The 21,661-nt window shown below is 36.9% G+C and overlaps 1 protein-coding gene and 1 pseudogene across 1 annotated transcript; one reads left to right on the top strand and one right to left on the bottom strand.

Annotated features, from left to right (window-relative positions):
* Positions 1-85: 85 nt before the first annotated feature.
* LOC110755478 (pentatricopeptide repeat-containing protein At4g21065 pseudogene) lies at positions 86-2,488 on the bottom strand (annotated as a pseudogene).
* A 2,873-nt stretch (positions 2,489-5,361) lies between these two features.
* Positions 5,362-21,004, top strand: LOC110755476 (ABC transporter C family member 2). Its single transcript, XM_021956688.2, has 28 exons — positions 5,362-5,533; positions 6,321-6,730; positions 7,673-7,851; positions 8,017-8,056; positions 8,570-8,726; positions 9,112-9,226; positions 9,312-9,392; positions 9,519-9,543; positions 10,251-10,307; positions 10,890-10,955; positions 11,884-11,958; positions 12,496-12,603; positions 13,014-13,148; positions 13,418-13,524; positions 13,611-13,704; positions 14,009-14,176; positions 14,657-14,797; positions 15,311-15,511; positions 15,764-15,862; positions 15,955-16,107; positions 16,547-16,953; positions 17,535-17,715; positions 17,881-18,204; positions 18,556-19,312; positions 19,429-19,550; positions 19,642-19,887; positions 19,976-20,402; positions 20,542-21,004. Exons 2-28 carry the CDS (start codon positions 6,398-6,400, stop codon positions 20,637-20,639), a joined length of 4,896 nt encoding a protein of 1,631 aa, XP_021812380.2. The 5' UTR covers positions 5,362-5,533; positions 6,321-6,397; the 3' UTR covers positions 20,640-21,004.
* The last annotated feature ends 657 nt before the right edge of the window (positions 21,005-21,661 follow it).

The raw sequence follows: 21,661 nt of genomic DNA, 5'->3' as shown, positions 1-21,661 counted from the left end.
TGATTGTAAAGGGCTTGCTATCCACTTACATCTGTAACATGCAGCACATAATGAAGAAGCTTGGGTTCTACCATGCTCAGTGAAAAGCTGCACCTCTCGGCGCACTGAAGTGTGGTTCTTTTCACCCCAAAAAACATAAGCTTGGAGTTCAAAATTATGGCTGATTAGTTCAAGGCCTTTGATAATATTTACTTTAAAAAGTGTCAAGTCTTAAAGGTCTTTCGTTACGTGTGATATTTTCAGAATTTATATATAAATTTAAAGTTCACAGCATCCCTTTGTTCATTATGATTCTGATTCAATTCTTTCATCAACATCATTTGTCATACAGTGAATATATGTAACTTGCTCGTGAAACCTCTCCATTATTCCTTCCCTCCCAAAAACTGCATCAGCTGAGACCCATTAAGACGATGGGGCCTGATATTCCCATGAAAACAGCTTGACTAAAAGACCATGGAGTTTTACTAGAGCTTCCAATTGCGTAGGAATCAAATATTGTAATCTCATATCCATAAATACAGAATGTAGTGCTTGCATGAAGTAATAATGTGTTCACAGAGAAAAAAGAGGGTAAGCAAAATTTACGAGCAATCTGATAGATGATATTACAAGCCATCTATCACCAATAATCCTGACAAGAACATGATCCCTTGATAAAATGATGGAATCGGTTTCGATCACGAACGATAATTTCTCTACGGAATTTTTCTGAAACATGCTTCATGAACGAATGACAGTCATCACATATTCGGAGGTTCTTCATGATCTGAATTGTCCTACTATCCTTGACACTCAGAAGGGCAAAAGCCACAGCCAATTTCTCACTATGATAACCAAGACATTGCTCCTTCTCCTCCTCTTCAATGTCATGCAACACATTTGATGTATGAGGAGTATAACCTGTGTCTCTTATACTTTCAATTATGCTCTCCAAGAATTCTCTAATATCCTCAAATTGGGGATGAGAGTTAGCCCCTGATACAAACTCATGAATGGCATGATCTACACTGATTAAACTATATCCGGGGTTCTTGTTAATTCTCTTTGCCCTCATTGAAGTCCTAACCTTTTCCTTTTCAACCCATCTCCCGGCTCCCCCATAAGCATTAGATAAAAGCACATAATCTCCATCATGGTAAGGATCTAGCTCCTGGACCCTCTCCTTCACTTTCTCAGCCAATGCAAGATGGTTATGATTTACACATGCTCCAAGCAAAGTCCTCCAAACTACCGGATTCGGCCTTACCGGCATTTTCTCCACGAACTCGTAAGCTTCGTGAAGCAAGCCAGCCCGGCCAAGCAGGTCGACCATGCAACCATAATGCTCAAGCGTTGGCTCCAGGCCGTACTCATCTTCAATGCTTTTGAAAACCCTCCAACCATCATCAACAAGGCCTCCATGACTGCATGCCACTAAAACCCCAGTTATAGCAATGTGATCTGGCTGCAAGCCAGATTCTTTCATCTCATAAAAGACCCTCAGAGCTTCTCTGCTGCGGCCATGCACTGCAAGGCCACTAATCAATGCTGTCCATGTGCGCACATTCCTCAGTGGCATTTCATCAAACACTCTGATAGATTTATCAATGGAGCCACATCTCGAAAACATGTCGATCAAAGCAGTTCCCAATGAAACAGTAAGTTCTAGCCCACTTCTGTGAATAAATTGATGAACCCACTCACCCAATTCAATTTCGCCCAATATCGAAACAGGGGAAATTACACTGAGCATAGTAACCTCATCTGGCATCACATTCTCTGCAAGCTGCATTTGCTGAAACAAGGCAAGAGCTTCGTATGCAAAACCATTGTTGGCAAAACAAGCAATCATGGAAGACCAAGAAACCAAGTCTCTCTCACGCATTTCATGAAACAAGTTCAGTGCAAGCTCAACCGACCCACAACCCCCATAAAAACTAAGCAATGCGTTCTGAACATAAATGTCTGAATCAAACCCAAGCTTGAAAATAAGCCCATGCAGGTCCTGACCCAGTTGGAGGCGAGCGCAGGCCTTGAGAAGAAATGGGAAGGTGAAATTATCAGGCGGGACGCCATGCCTACGCATTTGGGTGAAGAAGGAGAGCGCATGGGAGCAAGATGAGTGGGATGTTGCGTGGGCTCTGATGATGGTGTTGTAAGCGAAGGTGTCCGGAGAGGGAAAGTGGGAGAAGAGAGAGCGGGCGTAGGGTAAGCTTTCGTGGGATGGTGTGGCAGAGCAACATAGAAGGAGGCGTCGGAGGGAGAGAGGGTGGTTGTGGGTGCCAATCTTGATGAACCAGGCGTGGACCTTGTACACATTGTTCATAGACATTATTGTTTCTCATTGCACTCTGTTTCATTGCCCCGCAATCCAAAATTCATTGGGAAAATTAGAAAGAGAAAAATAAATTACACAGGCTTTAATTCAATAGAAGAATAAAGAAAGAGAGGGAAACCGAACGAGGAAGAAAGGGTTTAAGGCTGGGTTCATGGATTGGGGTGGGGTGAGAAAAGGTTGGGGTGGGCCTTTGATATGGGCTACTGGGCTAGAGCTTAACTTAGCCCCCCATTACCTCCACAAACTGTTCCTTTTTTTTTTCTATGCCAAAGTTAAGAAGAGGGAGAGGAAAACTCACACACACGGGTTCCATGGAGACTTGAACTCATGACCACTTGAGAGCACACTAAAGACTTTAGCAAATCCAACTAACACCCTATTGATAAATTGTTTGTTAAAATATGAATAATGTACAACATGCACCACATCACTAATAAAATTGTTGATTGAGTTGTCACCAAATATATGTGATAATGTGAGAACTTGTAAGTTTTTAAGTGGTAGAGCAAATACCTAATTACAGGTTTCGATGTTCTTTTCCCTGAATTTAAGACTCATTTTGTACCCAAGAAAAAAGGAAAGAAAAGTGACGAAATTTGGGGGAATGGGTTCCACATGATGTTTTACAAAATGAGCTCCAATTGGGGATAGCTTAACTAGCTAGTAGCACCCACATATGCACAAGGCAACAACACAACAAGGTGGAAGTTTTGTTTGTGTGTAATCTATCAAGACTATGAGGCTTTGTTTGTGAGGGAGTAATTAGAGCCACCGAAAGAGATGGTAGTGGTACTTGAGATTCCATTTCACAAATAGCGCCAGAAAGATCCATTTAGGCCAAGACAAATAATACTGGTTTAGACACATCACTTTTGTCTCCTTTAATGGATATATTCATGAATCAAGGGTTCATTATACATTGCGAACGGGTTCATAGTTCAGTGGTAAGAATATTTGTCTGTATTTCAATAATCTGACTCATCATTTGTAAAGTTTTCATTTTCCAATCATTCATGTAAAAGATCACTCAAGTCTTATATATATATATATTTGAAGTACTGTGTTCGTCTAGTTATTTCATCAATCTTAATGTTAATGCTATAGGGTTTGTCTTTTTTTTATTTTCAAAAATGATATAGAAATGAAGAGTCAAAAAATCATCACAGTATCAAGTGAGTCTTAAAAGATGTCGATTCAATTAGGGAGGCAATGGACCACCTTTGACGCACAAGTTTCCGATAGAAATTGCTGAATAGTAGTAAAGTCGTGGCCATTGCTGCACTTGTTTCACTGATTGAAGTAAAGTCGAGGCAAAGCGTTGACGACGACTATAATTTAAAAGCGACTTTATAATGCTGAGTGAATTGGACTGATTCCTGCAAGTCATTCCTATCAGTCTAACCAAACATTCTACTCTAATTTAATTATATATATCATCATTCAATTTCAACATCCAATCCTGAATATGAAATTAACTGTGTCCAAAGTTGTTCGTCGATATGCACTTTTGACTTTCATATGATATGCAATTTCAATTTGCAAAATTATTGCTTTAAAAATTGAAAATAATAGATACCTTAGTAAGACCAAGTCTACACTTGATTGATTCATTGTATACATGTACATACATGCATATGTGAAGATGAGAAAACTAATCCTGTTAGGCAGGCTCTGTTTTTTTTTTTCTTTCAAATTCTCACTATACAACGTAAAGAGGGAGTTGAACTTGAGTGTAAAGGGACGAACTCACTGTCCTGCTCAACTGACCTAACACCGCATTTGTCACCTTCAAATAACTAAAAAGGCCTAACAATATTACCCAAAAATAAAAACAACTAGTAAACGGATATTTAAAAAACCAAAAAAGGTAAGAAGATACTACTCCTTCATGCGAATGACAGATTGACACATATTCAAAAATAATTCATCAAAAATACAAAAAAGAAAAACTTATGCACACATATCACACTACTATTAACAGGAATATAGGAGTTTCTACTTACCTAATAAGAAGGAAGTATTTTTCATAAGTATTTGAACTGCGAAAAGCTTTTTAATGGGGCGGATTCGCTCCGGCTTGTGCGGGTCAGGGTGTCAGGAGGATGTGATAGAACAAACCAAACGACGCTGACAATCAAACCATGTGATGTGTGCACTTGCGATACCAAATAAAGATATATACTCGCTTCTTCTGCCTTCCACATCACACCTAATCTATTTTTATTTATTATTTTTATTATTCTTTACCAAGTATCCAATCCAAAAATCAGAGCTGCAGACACTCTTTTTGTTTTGTTTTTGTTGTGACCTTTAATTTTGGCTTAATCGTAGTTATTGTTGATTACAGTAAAAAGTTAAGAGTTAAATTGATTTTACACGTGACTTGATTTTCGGATAATTAATGCATATGACATAACGTAATGTTATAAAAGTTATCTCTAAGAAAAAAAAGAAAAGTAATTTCTTTGGTAGCAAATTGGTCATAAAACATTATAATTAATGTTTGCCTTGATTTCTTATGAGGAGAGAAAATAAAACCCAAGGTGAAAGAAAGGTTTCATTTCGGCTCTATTTTCCATGTGTGAACTTACCAAACATAGAAAACAAATAATTTCCCATTTCAAGAGACTTTTCCCATGAACCAAACGCAATCTAAACGTTCTTCTCTATATTTCTGGTAGATACAACCCAAAAGTTGAAATCTCCCAAAAATCAAAAGATAACATAATAATTAAACAAATGATTGACCACATCACTACATGTAACCCTTTCTCTCTCACCCAACACTTCCACCAAAAAGACAACTATACCCTTTTCACAGCCCGCCTCTCCTCTATCTTCTCCCACCTCCATACATTTAATTATTTATACACACAAGAACAAAAACCCAAATTTCCACATTATCCTTATAATTTTGTACCATAGAGTCGAATTTTGTACCCTTACAAAACATCACAAGGAAAGAAATCTTATCGTAATCGATGACGCACAAGACCAAACCAACCTAGCTTTTTCGTACAAATTTCTTTTTTTATTTTAGGTTGCATTGGGTCGTTAACAAAATAAATAAATAAAGGGAATAAAATAAAATAAAATAAAAGCTTTGGTCCTCGGTTCCTCCACAGGCATTAGATACCATCTGAATAAGAGAACCAATTCCATTTCGTTACTGCCGCAGAGCAACATTAAAATACAAACAGAAGGCCACAAAAGGTTAGCAATTTCTCCATGAAAATGGGCTTTTCTCCTTCCACTTTCTCTGTACCAAATGCCCAGGAGGAGCTTTTTGGGATTTAACTTTTTATTATTTTCTTTGTTTTTAACCCAAAAAAGTCGAAGCTTTTGCATTACAGTTTTTGTTTGAGGCAAGCAGTTTTGTTTCTTGGTTTTGAGTAAATGCAAAGTCTCTGAGGTATAAGTTCTTCTGAAATCTGAAATTTATGGTGGTTGTTGTTCATTTTTGTATTAAACCTGTAAATGGTGTGGTTTTGTTACGTTTGAATTTTGTTTTTGGATTAATGAACGCTTTTCATCCATTTCCGTATTCTTTTACAAGTTTGTTGTGTTGAATTTAGATTTGCTATGGTTTTGCTGGTTTGAGTCTAGTGCTCTGTTTGGTTACTGAGAAAAAGTACTACCAGAGTATAGCAGAGCTTAGAATCTTAGAGTGTAAGGTATTAACCGTTGATAACCAGAGAAAATAGAAACTTCCTTTGAAAATTTTGGTAACATATCGCAAATGTTTGCTTATATTTTTTTGGTCAAGTTTCTATTCTTTTCTTGACGATACATTTTTCGGTTGGTTGAAATTTATTTATTTTTCTATTCTTTTGAACCATAATGTTTTCTCGGAGAAAGCCAAAAGTTGGGAAACTATTATTCAGCTTAAAAATGAGGAATTATAATTTATTTATTTATAGTTTTACCCTTTTAAGAGATTCCATTGATTGATGCTTGGTTTTTCCACCTGAGGCTAAAGGTAAATTTTATCATAACGCAGGAGTGGCTCACAGTGGGGACTGAGATGGATTATGTGCTTTAAAGTGAGCAACTTTTGTGAAGAAAGTGACCAAAAAGATGGGTTTTGTTCCTTTGGATTGGTATTGTCGTCCGGTGGCCCATGGGGTGTGGACAAAAGCGGTGGAGAATGCGTTTGGTGCATACACGCCATGCGCGGTTGATTCTTTAGTTGTCTCCATTTCTCATTTGGTTCTTCTGGGTCTCTGCATCTATCGAATATGGCGGATCAAGAAGGATTTCAAAGCCCAAAGGTTCTGTTTGCAGTCCAACGTTTACAATTATGTATTGGCGTTATTGGCTGGTTATTGCACCGCCGAGCCTTTGTTCAGGCTGATCATGGGAATTTCAGTGCTGAATTTAGATGGGCAGTCTGGCTTTGCACCATTTGAGGTTGGTTTGCTGATTTATTCTGTAATGTATTTTAGCTGCTGTACTGACTTCATACATGCCTTTAAGTTTTGTATTGATAACAGTAGCTTCAACTTATACATGTGCAAATGAATTAATTGAAGGGAAAAAAAAGTTTTCAGGGATGACCCAATGACCCCATAACCATTAAGTGCCACATGAAAAATGTTGTTCCCCCAAAGTTTTCATTCAATGTCGTGGGTTTTTTCTTCGACTTGTCCTACTTCTTTAAAAGCTTTATTTCACTATATTATCTAGTTCAAGAGTGATTTTGTGGAAATCTGTAAGAATTTTGAAATTTCGATTTTGCGGTAAGTATGCATGAGGAACTAGATCAACTGCATTGCATGTGTACTTTTCCATCAGAGAAACAACAAAATATTTTTGCAGTTATAAAAGTTGGCAAAAGAAAAAAAAACCCAGGACTGTTTACTTTGATTATGTGATGTTGTACCCTTGTTAATTAAGAAATAATTTTGTTTTACATACAAATGAATTTAACTGGAGAAACCAATGTTGCCCTTTATCACATGTAGGGTAATTAGACAGTCGTCATCACCCACTTAGTAGAGTGAATAAAAGAAGCTATTGTACTTGGACACAGATATAAATCCATTATAGAAATTCTACACTACAGAAGATTTCAGTTGTCAATTTTTCCAAAACATCTAAGGAGATATCAAGTTTCACAAACCACGAACTGTGATTAATGGAAATGCAATGGGATTTGGTTTTCTACACTTCAAACTTAATTAGCTATAGACATATAAGTATCACTAACCTACCAGTAAGTATGCTTTTGTTATTTTTTTGGAAAACAAGAAGAAGAAACAAACCTTTATTGAAGGGAAAATAAAATACAAAAACAAGCTTTCTGTAAGCTTAATCATATGCCAAGTATTTAGTTTCATCCTTTCTTGGCAGGTGGTTTCTCTAATCTTAGAGGCTCTTACTTGGTGCTCTATGCTGGTCATGATTGGTGTGGAAACTAAGATCTACATCCGTGAGTTTCGATGGTTTGTTAGATTTGGAGTAATTTATACTTTAGTGGGGGATTCTGTGATGCTGAATCTCATTCTTTCACTAAGGGACTTATACGACAGGTTTGTGTGTCTCTGCTTACCTAAACTGGTTCCTTCCTTGTCAAAAGATGATATGACTGTTTATATTTTCAAACTTTTTTGTTTTTAATATTAAGTCATCACTAGTACATTTTGGAGATTCGTGGTTGTGCAAGACGAACTTACAATGCTGTGTAACCCTTGCAGATCTGTACTATACTTGTACATCAGTGAAGTTGCTGCCCAGGTTTGTTTGTTTGTTTCTCCTTTTGAACCTTAATTTTCACTGGTTATGCTTTTGTTTACCTTTTTTCTGTGTCTTGCATCCAAATGCGTTAGGTTATTCTTGTTAATCTGATGAGCCTTCAGCTAGGCCAGCCTGAGGCTGCTACGTGCTAATGACTCTTAGACCACTCTAAGAAGGGCATGCTATGCAGCCAGCCAAGTCTTGAATTTGTTGTTTAGTGGATAATTAATTTGTACAAAGGTTCTGAAAGCTATCCAATTGGTTTAGGGTTTAGATTTTATTTTTTTCCTAATAAGAACTTATATAGTTTGGTTGGTCACATAGATTGTGTAAGCCTTGGTCTAGTATGTATGGACAAATGTATATTTAGTATAAACAGATGGCTAAGTATGTTTAAGATAAAAGGTGGGCAACACTGGTATTGTTCAATATTTAAAGTTTGCTATTTATCTTTAATTAGACTGCAAATCTAATGTCAATTTGTTCTTGATATGTATTTTTATTCTAATGTAGGGTTTGTTTGGAATACTTTTGCTTGTGTATGTTCCAAATCTGGTTACTTATCCTGGTTATACTCCAATCCATACTGAATCAATTGATGATGCTGCGTATGAAGCACTTCCTGGAGGGGAGCAAATATGTCCTGAGAGGCATGCCAACATATTTTCAAGTATGTATATAAATTTGATATGATCCTAATGCTTGACATGTAGAAAATTTGCAGATAATTAAATGATGATAGAGATACTGATGTTGTTAGTAAACTAATTTTTATATATTGAAATATCCCAACTTTAGTGTAGTCTGCCGAACCATCATAAAATGCCCTTGTTAGAGGTGATTTTATTGTTTGTTGAGATCTGTGCAAACTGATTTACCATTCTTTATTTTGTTTTTAAAATTTATTCTTTACCTTGTACTTTTTTTTTCTTGCTAATTTTGTATGATATGAAGGCCAAGGATCTAGGACCATTCATAGTATTCTCAAGAGTGCAGTGAACCCTTTTTCCATGGCTGATTTCTCAACTCATATCTTGATTTTGTGTTTTTACCAGGAGTACTGTTTTCATGGATCAATCCCCTTATGAAACTAGGCTACCAAAGACCCCTCACAGAGAAAGATGTCTGGAAATTGGATACTTGGGATCGGACTGAAACACTAAACAATAAGTGCGTGCTTGTTATTTTCAAACATTAGTTTCCACTTAAACTAATCATTACAATTTCCATAATAATTCTTTTACCGAATGTCTAGGTTCCAAAGATATTGGGCTGAGGAACGTCGAAAGCCTAAACCATGGCTTTTAAGAGCATTGAGCTCTAGCCTTGGAGGAAGGTAATTTATGAAGATCCTCAGCTGAGATGCGAATCCTTCTTCACTTTCTTGTCCTTATTGTGTTGTGCTTCCCATGCAATTCTATGCGTATGCTTCTCATTAATATTTTATTTGTGCTTTTCATAGGTTTTGGTGGGGAGGCTTTTGGAAGGTAATTGGCTTGTTCTTTAGAATGGTTTTTATCTAGTAGTAGTCTGCAAAGTTTGTTACACATGTATTTTATTCATTAGAATATATATGTTTGGTAAACTACAGTACTGTTTGTCATTGTTGTTTTCTGTTGGTTTTTTAGTTTAGCACACATGCTGGTCACACTGTTCAGCAAGTTCCATGGATCCATTAATTATTTCTTTGGTTAATATGAGCACATTTGGCCATAGTTTTGTTTCTAGCTCCTTGATTAAAATGGAGAAAATAACAGTAATACTTTGCTAGATACTAATATACACCAGTTCAATCTGATTGGCAGGGGAGCATAATTTAGTTTCACTAGCAGCAAAATTGCAGTCCATGCAGCTTGTTTAGGTAGTTCGTAGGGAGGGATGTAGTGAAAATCTAATCTGGTCATGAGGGAGATAGTCGTGGAAATAAACCCCTTGCTCACCCCTTAATAACATACATCAGTTCAGTATGATTGGGGATACATTTCTATTATTTTTGGTTGTTTTTCTCAACTTCAGCAACTTTGCAACCTCTCTGCCTGAGAGGGGTTTGTGATTCTAATGCTCATTGCTAGAAAATTGGTCCAAATATGAAGAGTTATTATTTTGTCTGTTCTGTCTGAAATGTTTTTTGCATCGTAAAATTGGATGTTTTGTGTGACATAACTTATTCTATTGTTTTGTTGACAACTTGTAGATTGGCAATGATCTTTCCCAATTTGTGGGGCCACTTATTTTGAACCACCTCTTACAGGTTTGTGTTTATTCCTAAACTTCACCTTTTTATGTTTCCATGTGTGTCTCCGGTCATTATTACAATATCCAACTCAGTAGGTGTAATGGTATTGGTGATTGTTGTGGCTATGTGAGTGCTGTGTATGAGTATTGGTGATTGTGGCTGTGAGTGCTGTGTATGAGTTCAACTTGTGCTGGTCAAGTAGGCCTGCATTTTATGTATTTGTCATATTGGTCATGAAATTATTGAAACACCGATAAACATTCTGAAGTTTCTATATAAGAAATGAAGAAAGGAAACAAGGATAATAACATTCACTTGCATGACTTTAATAACCTGAAAATTGTAGTCGCTGCTATTTCAGATTAGCTTTAACCTGACCTTACTTATGCAAGTTTAATTTAAATGTTAATATAGTGGATACTGATCCATGATGCATAATTTTTTATTTTTAAATGTATGCTTCTGGTATGTCATAGTTCCTCCACATCTCTGAACTCAGAAGCAGTGTATCAGAGTCTTGTAAAATGATACTTGATTGTTGTTGTCATAATCCTTCTTTTTCTATAGAAATTTAAATATTTCTTCAATTGTCTGCAGTCTATGCAACGCGGGGATCCAGCATGGATTGGTTACATCTATGCCTTCTCAATATTTGCTGGAGTGGTATGATATATTATAAATTCTTTGCTTTATATTTAGGTTATTTATGTATGCCAAGACAGATTATTTTGCACAGCTAGCCTTTACTATTACATATGCTTACATAGTTTTGCTGCTTTGGAAAATTTAAAGGGATGTTCCTTTTATTCTAAGAATATTACACAACATGTGCACACCTGTTGGGGATTGAGCCCTGGAGCTTATCCTACACCCTTATTTTTAAGGGGAGGATGCACCTCTAGACCCAAAAGCTATTTGCAATTTTTCGTGAGTGCTTGGTTTAGTCGTTTGATTATGTTGGTAGAGAAAGATGTTTAGACAGAAAATTTCATCTTTTCTTTGTGAGCTAAATGATCTAGAGCTTGTATTCTCATGTTTCACTTTATATCTTCAAATTCAAATAATAGCTGAATTGCCGAAAGCGAATTCCTGTTTTTCACAGTCATGTTCTCGTGTTCCCATATTGAAATATCTAATTACGTTGGCTTGAAGAAACATGCTAGAGAAGGAAAATTCAATATTTGTGTTTGTTAAAACATGACCTAGTGCTTGTTTTGTATCTTCTTTCTCACCTTTCCTGTATTTTCTCTGTCGCCTTAAATATCTTAAATTAATGACAGATACCTTAAGCTGGTTCATGTGTTTCTGTAGCACTGGGAACTTCCTTTGTAGATTCTAGTTATGTTGTTATTCACACCATTTTTTGAATTGGTTTCCCATTAAAAAACGACTTTTGCACGTGGATATGTTTTTTCAAAGAAAATGTTGATACTTGCATTAGTAGCTATGCACTTGTGTCATGATCTATTACTTTAGATATTTGCTCTTGTTACTGCAATTCGCATGTCCTCATTCTGTAGCATTTGTTTTATCTATTTGGAATGGGAAAATCTAGCAGTCTGGATATCTGATTGCTGTAACTTGCTTCCAGGTTGCTGGCGTGTTATGTGAAGCTCAGTATTTTCAAAATGTCATGCGTGTTGGCTTCCGTCTACGGTCAACCTTGGTATTTTGCCAGTCCCATTTTGATGCTATTAAGCCAATTTTTTTTTCTTCATCCTTTTGTTTTAACATGTTTATAGTATTTTATCAATGCCATGTTGCAATAGCAATAAACATTGGTCTATCAATTTTAGGTCCTTTTACTTAGTCCTGGGTGAGTGAGGGTTGGAATTTTGCAATAGATTCTTCGCTTAGTGATGTCTAGAGGTGGTGTTGGTTTTGTTTGGGCTTTGGTTTTGGTGAGAAGCATAAAATGCCAAGCGCAAATTCAATCTTAGTATGCTATTTATTGGGGGACTGGGACATTTAGCTGGTGAGTTCTGAGTAATGGAGAGGGTTAAAAGGTCTTGTTACTTTTCTAATATGTTTTGACTGGGGAATTGGTTTTAATATTTTATGTTCAGGGTTTAGCTAGCAGTATTGTCGTCTGGCTTGTCTGATAATGTGGGGAAGTATTGAACTCATAAATTTATGAAATTATGCAAAACTTGTTATTGATATATCTATCTGCAGAGCATGATTCTATATTTTCTTCTTTTAGGTTGCTGCTGTGTTTCGGAAATCTTTAAGGCTTACTCATGAAGCTCGAAAGAAGTTTGCATCTGGGAAAATAACCAACCTGATGACAACTGATGCTGAAGCACTTCAGGCACGCACTCTTACCAAAAGTTGGGATTACATGATATATTACTGTTAGTGATGATGCATGACAATCAATTATCTCATTAGATATTACGTTTGCAACTTCCTGAAGTCATACAATAGTAAAATCCTTGAATAAGCGACTTGAGCCATACTTTTCTGGAAACTTTCATCTCAGAACATAAGAAGCTAGTTTTCTTTTTCTGATTTATTGTCTACTTAAAATTAGTGACAAAAACAGATTTGGGTTGATCTCATCCTTTTGTAAGTATATACAGGCAATGACAAACAAATAGGGGTACAAATCATTTAACTTATATAGTGTGTTTTCCGATTTGTGGTTCAGAAGCACATTTAGTCCTCAAAATATTTGTAAAGCTGCCTTGGTTGGCTAACTTTTGTTGTTTCTTTACACAGCAAATATCCCAATCTCTTCACACTTTATGGTCAGCTCCATTTCGTATCATTATCTCCATGGTTCTTCTTTATCAGCAATTGGGCGTTGCTTCACTACTTGGTGCACTCATGTTAGTTCTTTTGTTCCCCCTGCAGGTAAAAGAGTTACCCCATTTGATTTTTCTTGTTTTTACAATAAAAACTAGGTTAAAATCACGTTAGTTATACTGAAAGAAGAACCCTGACGAATGACTACGTTAGTATCACATTAATTGTTACAAAAAGAGAGGATATCAGAATAAAGTGTGTGGGTATGTGTGTTAAGTTAGTATCTACATTTATTTTATTTTATGTTTGTGCATCATGTTCAAATCTCCTATCAATTTAAGTTGTCTTGATCTTTGTGATTTACTTGGATGGAACAGACATTTGTGATAAGCAAAATGCAGAAATTGTCTAAGGAGGGGTTGCAACGTACAGACAAGAGAATTGGCCTCATGAATGAAATTTTGGCTGCAATGGACACTGTGAAGTATGACTCAATTTTGGCGATATGTCTACATATGTTACTGGGATTTATATTTATTGTTTTCATTGTCTATTTTCCAAATGGCTCAGGTGTTATGCATGGGAGAGTAGTTTCCAATCCAAGGTACAAAGTGTTCGAACCGATGAATTGTTCTGGTTTCGAAAAGCATCACTGTTGGGAGCGGTAAGGCGTTGAATTTTTTTTTCTTCTGAAATTTGTTCCTTTCTTACCATATCAACTCATTTGATGTAGATATCTTCTAATTTCTCTTTTCTTAGAAGTTCCTCATTCCTATAAAAAAAACCTCTTTGATTTGATTAATTGTTGGCATGCCATCAGAAGCTGCAGTTGATTACTGAAGTAGGCACTTTGCATGGTGTGCTGTGAATCATGAGTATCATGTTTTCAGTTGTGTGCATATCCAAAATCATGACTTTATCCATTTTCTGGCTTTTGCTTTTCCCTGATTCTTTCTCTTGTTTTGCAGTGTAATGGATTTTTACTAAATAGCATCCCAGTTGTAGTCACTGTGATTTCATTTGGATTGTTCACCTTGCTTGGGGGGGATCTTACACCTGCAAGGGCATTTACATCACTTTCTCTGTTTGCTGTGCTTCGGTTTCCTCTATTCATGCTTCCTAATATAATAACTCAGGTTTTGACTTCTTTCCTCAGTCATGCACATGTTATAGTCTCATTATGCTGTGATATTTTACATGGCATTTTAGCACGTAGAGAGGATGAATTTTATTGTGATTATTTACTGTTTACTTTACTTGGTGTATAGTATCTTATAGTGCTCAGGTTCTTTTAGGAAGATAGTCATTTTATTAACCTTCACTTTATGAACAAATTTGGTTTTATTGGTTGAGGTTCAAACCTTGGGTTTTTCTAGAAAATGGTCAAGAATATTTCAATGTATTATATCCTGTTGGTTATTCAATATCAAAAAATTCCCGCTGGTGCTTTGAATAACCAATTTAGGAATATGTTGGCCTCGTGAGCATTAAATATACTGTTTCATTTTCATTTTCCTTTTTAAGTATCAAATGAAGTTCTTTGTCTGCCAACTTTGTGAAACTGCTTGCATGGTTTCTTCCGCTTCTAAATTCCTAATGTTCCTTTACTTCGACAGGTGGTTAATGCTAATGTATCCTTAAAACGCTTGGAGGAGCTACTTTCAGCTGAAGAGAGAGTACTTCTGCCAAATCCTCCTCTTGATCCAGGATTGCCAGCCATCTCAATTAAGAATGGATACTTTTCTTGGGATTCAAAGGTCTCATTGATATGTTGCTTTTGTTTTTGTGTGATTGTTACGAATACACTAAGCTTACAATTGATTCATAATTACCTGTATGTGTTCATGTATGTTCTCAAGTTAAGTGTCTTTTTGCTCTAGGCTTGTGTTTTGGGTGTGCAAGTTTAGTTTCGTATTTAATTCAAGAATGATTGTTGTAAATGATGGCTTGCTGGCTGTTCTCACCATCTTACATCATAAGTTTGTGTTTGTTGTTTACGAGGCTTCTGTTTATAAGTAATTCTATTGCTTAAACAAGCTTACATGAAATAATCGGCGGGGGGTGGGGGTCTCCTCTGCCTCCAAAGTGAATCTATGCTCTCTGTTTTATCAGGCATGGCCCTAGCTTTGTCATTAATTGTTGCTTTGCTGCTATACCAGTTGTCTTGAAATGAAATGGCTTGCTGATACAAAATAATTTTAAGAATGTATTGGTTAGTTTTGCATTTTCTCTGTGAACAAACAGCCCCTGAAATGTATGTTTTCCTTCAGGCAGAGAAGCCCACGTTGACGAATGTTAATTTGGATATCCCTGTTGGGAGCTTGGTAGCAATTGTTGGAAGTACTGGTGAAGGAAAGACATCACTTATATCTGCAATGCTTGGGGAGCTTCCTCCTGTAGCGGACGCGAGTGTGGTAATGAGAGGAATGGTTGCTTACGTTCCACAAGTTTCATGGATTTTTAATGCAACTGTAAGTTTTAGCTTGCCCTGTTTTATATGTTTCTATACATCTTTCAAATATGTATCTGTTTTAATTTATTGGAGCTTACTGTTTCTGTGATCTTTCTGCGAACCTAGAGAACCCAGAGATTGGAAACTTGCTGGCATGAATAATGCTTGTTCTTATCCTTATAATTAGTTGAATACAGTGATCTGGGATGTAGTTAAAAATTTGAGTACAATGCTTGTGCAAGGTGGTTACTTTCAGTATTTATGATTTCAGGTACGTGAAAACATTTTATTTGGATCCTTCTTTGAATCTGCGAGATATGAGAAGGCAATAGATGTGACTGCATTGAGGCATGACCTTGACTTACTGCCTGTAAGTTCTCTTAGAGTTCTATCTTGCTGCTAGTTCTTACGGTACACCCTGCAATTCGTGGGCCTAATTTGTTTCACATGCTGAATAATTAGGGTGGTGATCTGACTGAGATTGGTGAAAGAGGAGTGAATATTAGTGGTGGGCAGAAGCAAAGAGTTTCTATGGCTAGGGCTGTCTACTCCAATTCTGATGTATACATTTTTGATGATCCCTTGAGTGCTCTGGATGCTCACGTGGCTCGACAGGTTACTGTTTTACATTTAACTTTAGTGCTCAGGACAGGAGTACAGTTATCTTTTGTTGCTTCTACATTCTATTTCTAAGTATAAAATATAGTCTATGATCCTTTTGTTTATTTATTCAGGGTTAATTGGACTGACCTACATAGGCATGTGTTTATTTATTCATTTGTGTTGGCAGATCGGTGTACACTTTTTCACAGATTCATTTATTAATACAATGGATTTTACTAGTATAGTTGCATATTCCTTCTAATATTTCTATTATACAGCTTATGGAATCTTTCTTATAAGGGATACCAAATGACTAAAATACACGCTGGTTTATCTTGTCTTTTGCGCTATTCCTTTCTACACCTGCATGCACTATCTTTGGCTCCTGAAAGTTGGTTATTAAATTGTTCTTTTGTATAGTTGTCTTATTTTTACTTATGTTTCATACCAGGTTTTTGATAAATGCATCAGGGGAGAATTAAGAGGGAAAACCAGGGTTCTTGTTACAAATCAGCTGCATTTTCTTTCACAAGTTGATAGAATCATCCTGGTCCATGAAGGTATGGTGAAAGAGGAGGGAACGTTTGAGGAGCTTTCCAATAATGGCACGCTGTTCAAAAAGCTGATGGAAAATGCCGGCAAGATGGAAGAGTATGCAGAAGAAAAAGAAGAAGGTGAAACAATTGATCAGAATGGTGAAATGATTGATCAGAATGCCTCTTCAAAACCTATTGCCAATGGAGTTGTTAATGTTATGCCAAAAGATGCAAGCCGTGTGAAAAAACCAGAAGGAAAATCTGTTCTTATCAAACAAGAAGAACGAGAAACAGGCGTTATTAGCTGGAATGTCTTGGCAAGGTAATCAGAGTTTCAACAATAAACTTTCAGTATCCCCTCGAATTCACTTAGTATTCTCCTAAGTAAAGACATCCCTTTCTCCTTAAGAAATATCTAGGTTTCGAAGGTGTATGGAGTATCATCAGTTTTGATCTTACTGTGTAAGGGGGACTATACTAGTTGCTATTTCCGCCCACACATCATCTAGGTATTCAGTTCTTAGAAATATTTCTAGATACTTATACCTGATGATGGTCGTCATCTCTAAGTTCATTCCTCTTTTCTTTTGGACTTTTCTTAAGAATGTTTGGGAAATTCTGACTGGTAGTTTTAGGGAAACAAAATAAAATTTATTTATCTGACATCTATTGGTATGTCTGGCCTTACAATTGGTTCTTGATTGGGTGAATGCATTTGCTGGTGTGGTTGCAGGGTTGGTGTTTATATTTCTTTGCCTCCTTTTTGGGTAGCATTTATTTCATCAGATTATGCTTGAAATTGGCAGATTTCCAGATTCCTACTTTTATGAAATCTTCTGTTTGCTCTTTGTACAGCATTTTTTTTATACAGAAAGTAGTTTAAATGTGCAATTTCTTATCCAGGTATAAGAATGCATTAGGAGGCTTGTGGGTGGTCATGATACTCTTTACATGCTATGTTTCAACTGAGGTTCTACGAGTTTCAAGTAGCACATGGTTGAGCCATTGGACTGATCAAGGCATGATGGGGAATTATGACCCTGGTTTCTACAATCTGATATATGCACTTCTATCATTTGGTCAGGTAAGAATACAGTTAAACATCAGTTAATTTAAGGTTTGTTATAGAAGTTTGTATCAACTATCTTTTGTAGAGAGTTGCTTGTTATTTTCTGGTTATTCTGAGAGGCTTGAAGTACTTTTGCCACCTTTTTTGTGATGAAAATCCAAATACAATTCTTGGTTTCAGGTTATGGTGACACTGGCAAACTCTTATTGGTTGATTATTTCTAGTCTTTATGCTGCCAGGAGGTTGCATGAGGCCATGGTTAGCTCTATATTAAGAGCTCCAATGGTCTTCTTCCAGACTAATCCCCTTGGACGTATCATAAATAGATTTGCAAAGGATCTTGGAGACATTGATCGGAATGTTGCTCCATTTGTCAATATGTTTCTTGGCCAAGTGTCTCAGCTCCTTTCTACCTTCATCTTGATAGGGATTGTGAGCACTATGTCCTTGTGGGCCATTATGCCCCTTCTGGTTTTGTTTTATGCAGCCTATCTCTACTATCAGGTACGTGAGATTGTCCACTGATTTCATGTTTGACTTGCTTTTGGAGACAAACTGTTTTCGGCCATAGCTGTGCAATACATCAACTTCATGTTAAATAAATTGTATAGGTGTTGCTTAAGCCTGAAAAGATTCATTTTTACCAAGGGCGGAACCAGATATTTTTATGAGGATGGGCTAGTGAGATGGGGCCATCCTGTTAACTCAAGTCACTCTTACCTCAAAGTTACTAGTTTTTGATTACTTAAGCCTGTTCCTATTAGCGATTATTACTGTTTTTTATTGTTGTATCGATTTCATGTCGCAGTTTGTATTTTTCTAATATCATCTATTTTGTTTTTTGTCTTGGGATAGAGCATGGCTCGTGAGGTAAAGCGCATGGACTCCATCAGCAGATCTCCTGTTTATGCACAATTTGGAGAAGCACTGAATGGTTTAGCAACTATTCGTGCATATAAGGCTTATGATCGGATGTCAGACATTAATGGAAAATCTGTGGACAACAATATCAGATTCACACTGGTGAACATGAGTGGAAACCGCTGGCTTGGAATCCGTTTGGAAACATTGGGAGGCCTCATGATATGGTTTACAGCTACCTTTGCTGTTATGCAGAATGGAAGGGCAGAGAACCAGCAGGAGTTTGCATCCACTATGGGCCTACTTCTCAGTTATGCGCTTAATATTACAAGTTTATTGACTGGTGTACTGAGACTTGCAAGCCTGGCTGAGAATAGCTTAAATGCTGTTGAGCGGGTTGGTACATATATAGATTTGCCTTCAGAGGCTCCAGCTATAATTGAGAGCAACCGCCCCCCTCCAGGATGGCCTTCATCTGGATCTATCAAGTTCGAGGATGTTGTTCTACGTTATAGACCCGAACTTCCTCCAGTTTTGCATGAGCTGTCTTTCTCAATTTCTCCAAGTGACAAGGTTGGAATTGTTGGAAGGACCGGGGCAGGGAAGTCCAGCATGCTAAATGCTTTATTTCGGATCGTTGAATTAGAAAGAGGAAGAATTTTGATTGATGATTGTGATATTGCTAAGTTTGGATTGACAGATCTACGTAAAGTTCTTGGTATTATACCACAGTCACCAGTTCTTTTTTCAGGTACACACAACTCTAGTCACATTGACCCAGCAAGCTATCTTCTCATTCAAAGTTGATATGTTTTAGTTGACAACTCCTAGTGAAGTATAATGATCCTCTTGTTCTATTTTTCTCAGGAACTGTGAGGTTTAATCTTGATCCTTTCCATGAACATAATGATGCTGACCTCTGGGAAGCTTTAGAAAGGGCACATTTGAAAGATGCCATCAGGAGGAATTCTTTGGGACTAGATGCTGAGGTACATGCTCAACTTTGTTTTACTTGATGTGGCTTTGGTATTATTATAAATAGGCTCTTCCTCATTAATAATCCATTTATGATATGTCAAGGTCTCGGAGGCAGGAGAGAATTTCAGTGTTGGACAGCGGCAACTATTAAGTCTTTCTCGTGCTCTGTTGCGGAGATCAAAAATACTCGTTCTTGATGAAGCAACTGCAGCTGTTGATGTCCGAACTGATGCTCTTATTCAAAAAACTATTCGTGAAGAATTTAAATCATGTACAATGCTCATCATTGCTCATCGTCTTAATACCATTATTGACTGCGACCGAATCCTTCTGCTTGATGCTGGTCGGGTATGCTCAAATTCAGAGTTCTTCAAGCGCCCCTTTATTTTCTTCGCTCTTTTCTTTTTTTGTTGATAAAATTTTTGGTGCTTCCCAGGTTCGAGAATATGATACTCCAGAGCATCTGCTGTCAAATGAGGGAAGTGCTTTCTCTAAAATGGTACAAAGTACAGGCTCAGCAAATGCTCAATATTTACGAAGCTTGGTACTTGGAGGGGAAGGGGAAAACAGGTTGGGGAGAGAAGAGAACAGGCAACCAGATGGACAGAGGAGATGGCTGGCATCTTCTCGCTGGGCTGCAGCTGCCCAGTTTGCCGTTGCTGTGAGCCTCACTTCATCGCAGAATGACCTTCAACGGTTGGAAATTGAAGATGAGAACAGTATCCTCAAGAAGACCAAGGACGCGGTGATAACTCTCCGAGGAGTTTTGGAAGGGAAGCATGATAAAGTGATTGAAGAGTCTCTTGATCAATACCAGATCTCTAGAGATGGGTGGTGGTCAGCTCTCTACAGAATGGTTGAAGGTACTGTGTGACTCCACTTGCTTACTTGACACACATTATATCTGCAATTAGAATTAGTAGGTTCATGAATGAACGAATGCTCTTATCTGTTTTCAAAATCTGATCATGTTTAAATCATTTTTCTTCTTCTTCTCTCTAGGTCTTGCTGTAATGAGCAGGTTGGCCAAGAATAGGCTTCAGCAGTCGGAATATGGTTTTGAAGATAGAGCAGTTGACTGGGACCATACTGACATGTAGGAAAACTGTCTCTGGCCTAGTGAAGAAGTTTCACACATATGCTGATGACTAATTTTTACACAATTTTTACTACGGTGTCTAAATATTTTTTGTACATTAGCTTCTACAAACTTCAATTTTTCCAGTGGCTTTATATAATGAGGGTGATAGTGACAGGACATTCTAAGTTGTCCTGCCCGTTTGTAAATGTTTACTTGGGACTAGGATGTGGAAATAAATGGTTTCCCTAGTGAAATTCATACATGGAAATCCTTTAAGGATGGCCTGTCAATGCTATGCATGCACGAGCTCAACTGCTAAGGAATTTTGTTGTATTATTATAAGGAAATGATGATGCCATAAATTTCAAGAGGATTTTTGAGTAAGCTTTAACCATCTTTTTTAATATACAAGCGATAGTCTAAACTAGACTAAATTAATCTAATCTATGGGGAGGGGAATTCGAGCTTGGATGCCAAAGGGTGAATTCACTCTCCCAACCAACTAATCTAACCATGTATGCATTAGTGGTTTAACTGAACAAACCTTTGGGTTCGGCTAAAATCACCTTAAGATTTATTTGGATTTTAAATGATTTAGCTTTTAATATTAAAAAATAAGATTAATTTTCTGTTACATTAGATTAGAGGAATTGCACCCTTGACCCGTTACTCTATCTTCCCTCGCGACTTGGGACTAATCCTAAAAATTCCATGTATTTAAGATGACTACGCAAAACGTAATATTATGAATTTAAAAAGACAATAGTACAACGAATCATATTTTGAAGTTAGCATTTTTTTTTCACTTCTATTGATTGAGTGCAAGATAACTTCTTGGGTCCACATAACAAAAGTCTTTCAGTTTACCACCAATACCCAAGTGAGACAAAAAAAAAAAACGTCTATTCATGCCCCGTGACTGCAACACTTCATCATCATATTCATATAAAAGTAAGCTCTGCGTATTATATCAAATAAATAATATGTGGTTCCAAATATCTTGTGTATATTATACGTTTATGGTATGGGGAAGCAGCCAAA

Source organism: Prunus avium, chromosome 4, assembly GCF_965620075.1.
Source record: "Prunus avium chromosome 4, drPruAviu1.hap1.1, whole genome shotgun sequence".
Taxonomy (NCBI): Eukaryota; Viridiplantae; Streptophyta; class Magnoliopsida; order Rosales; family Rosaceae; genus Prunus; species Prunus avium.
This window is presented reverse-complemented; position numbering and strand designations above follow the sequence as displayed.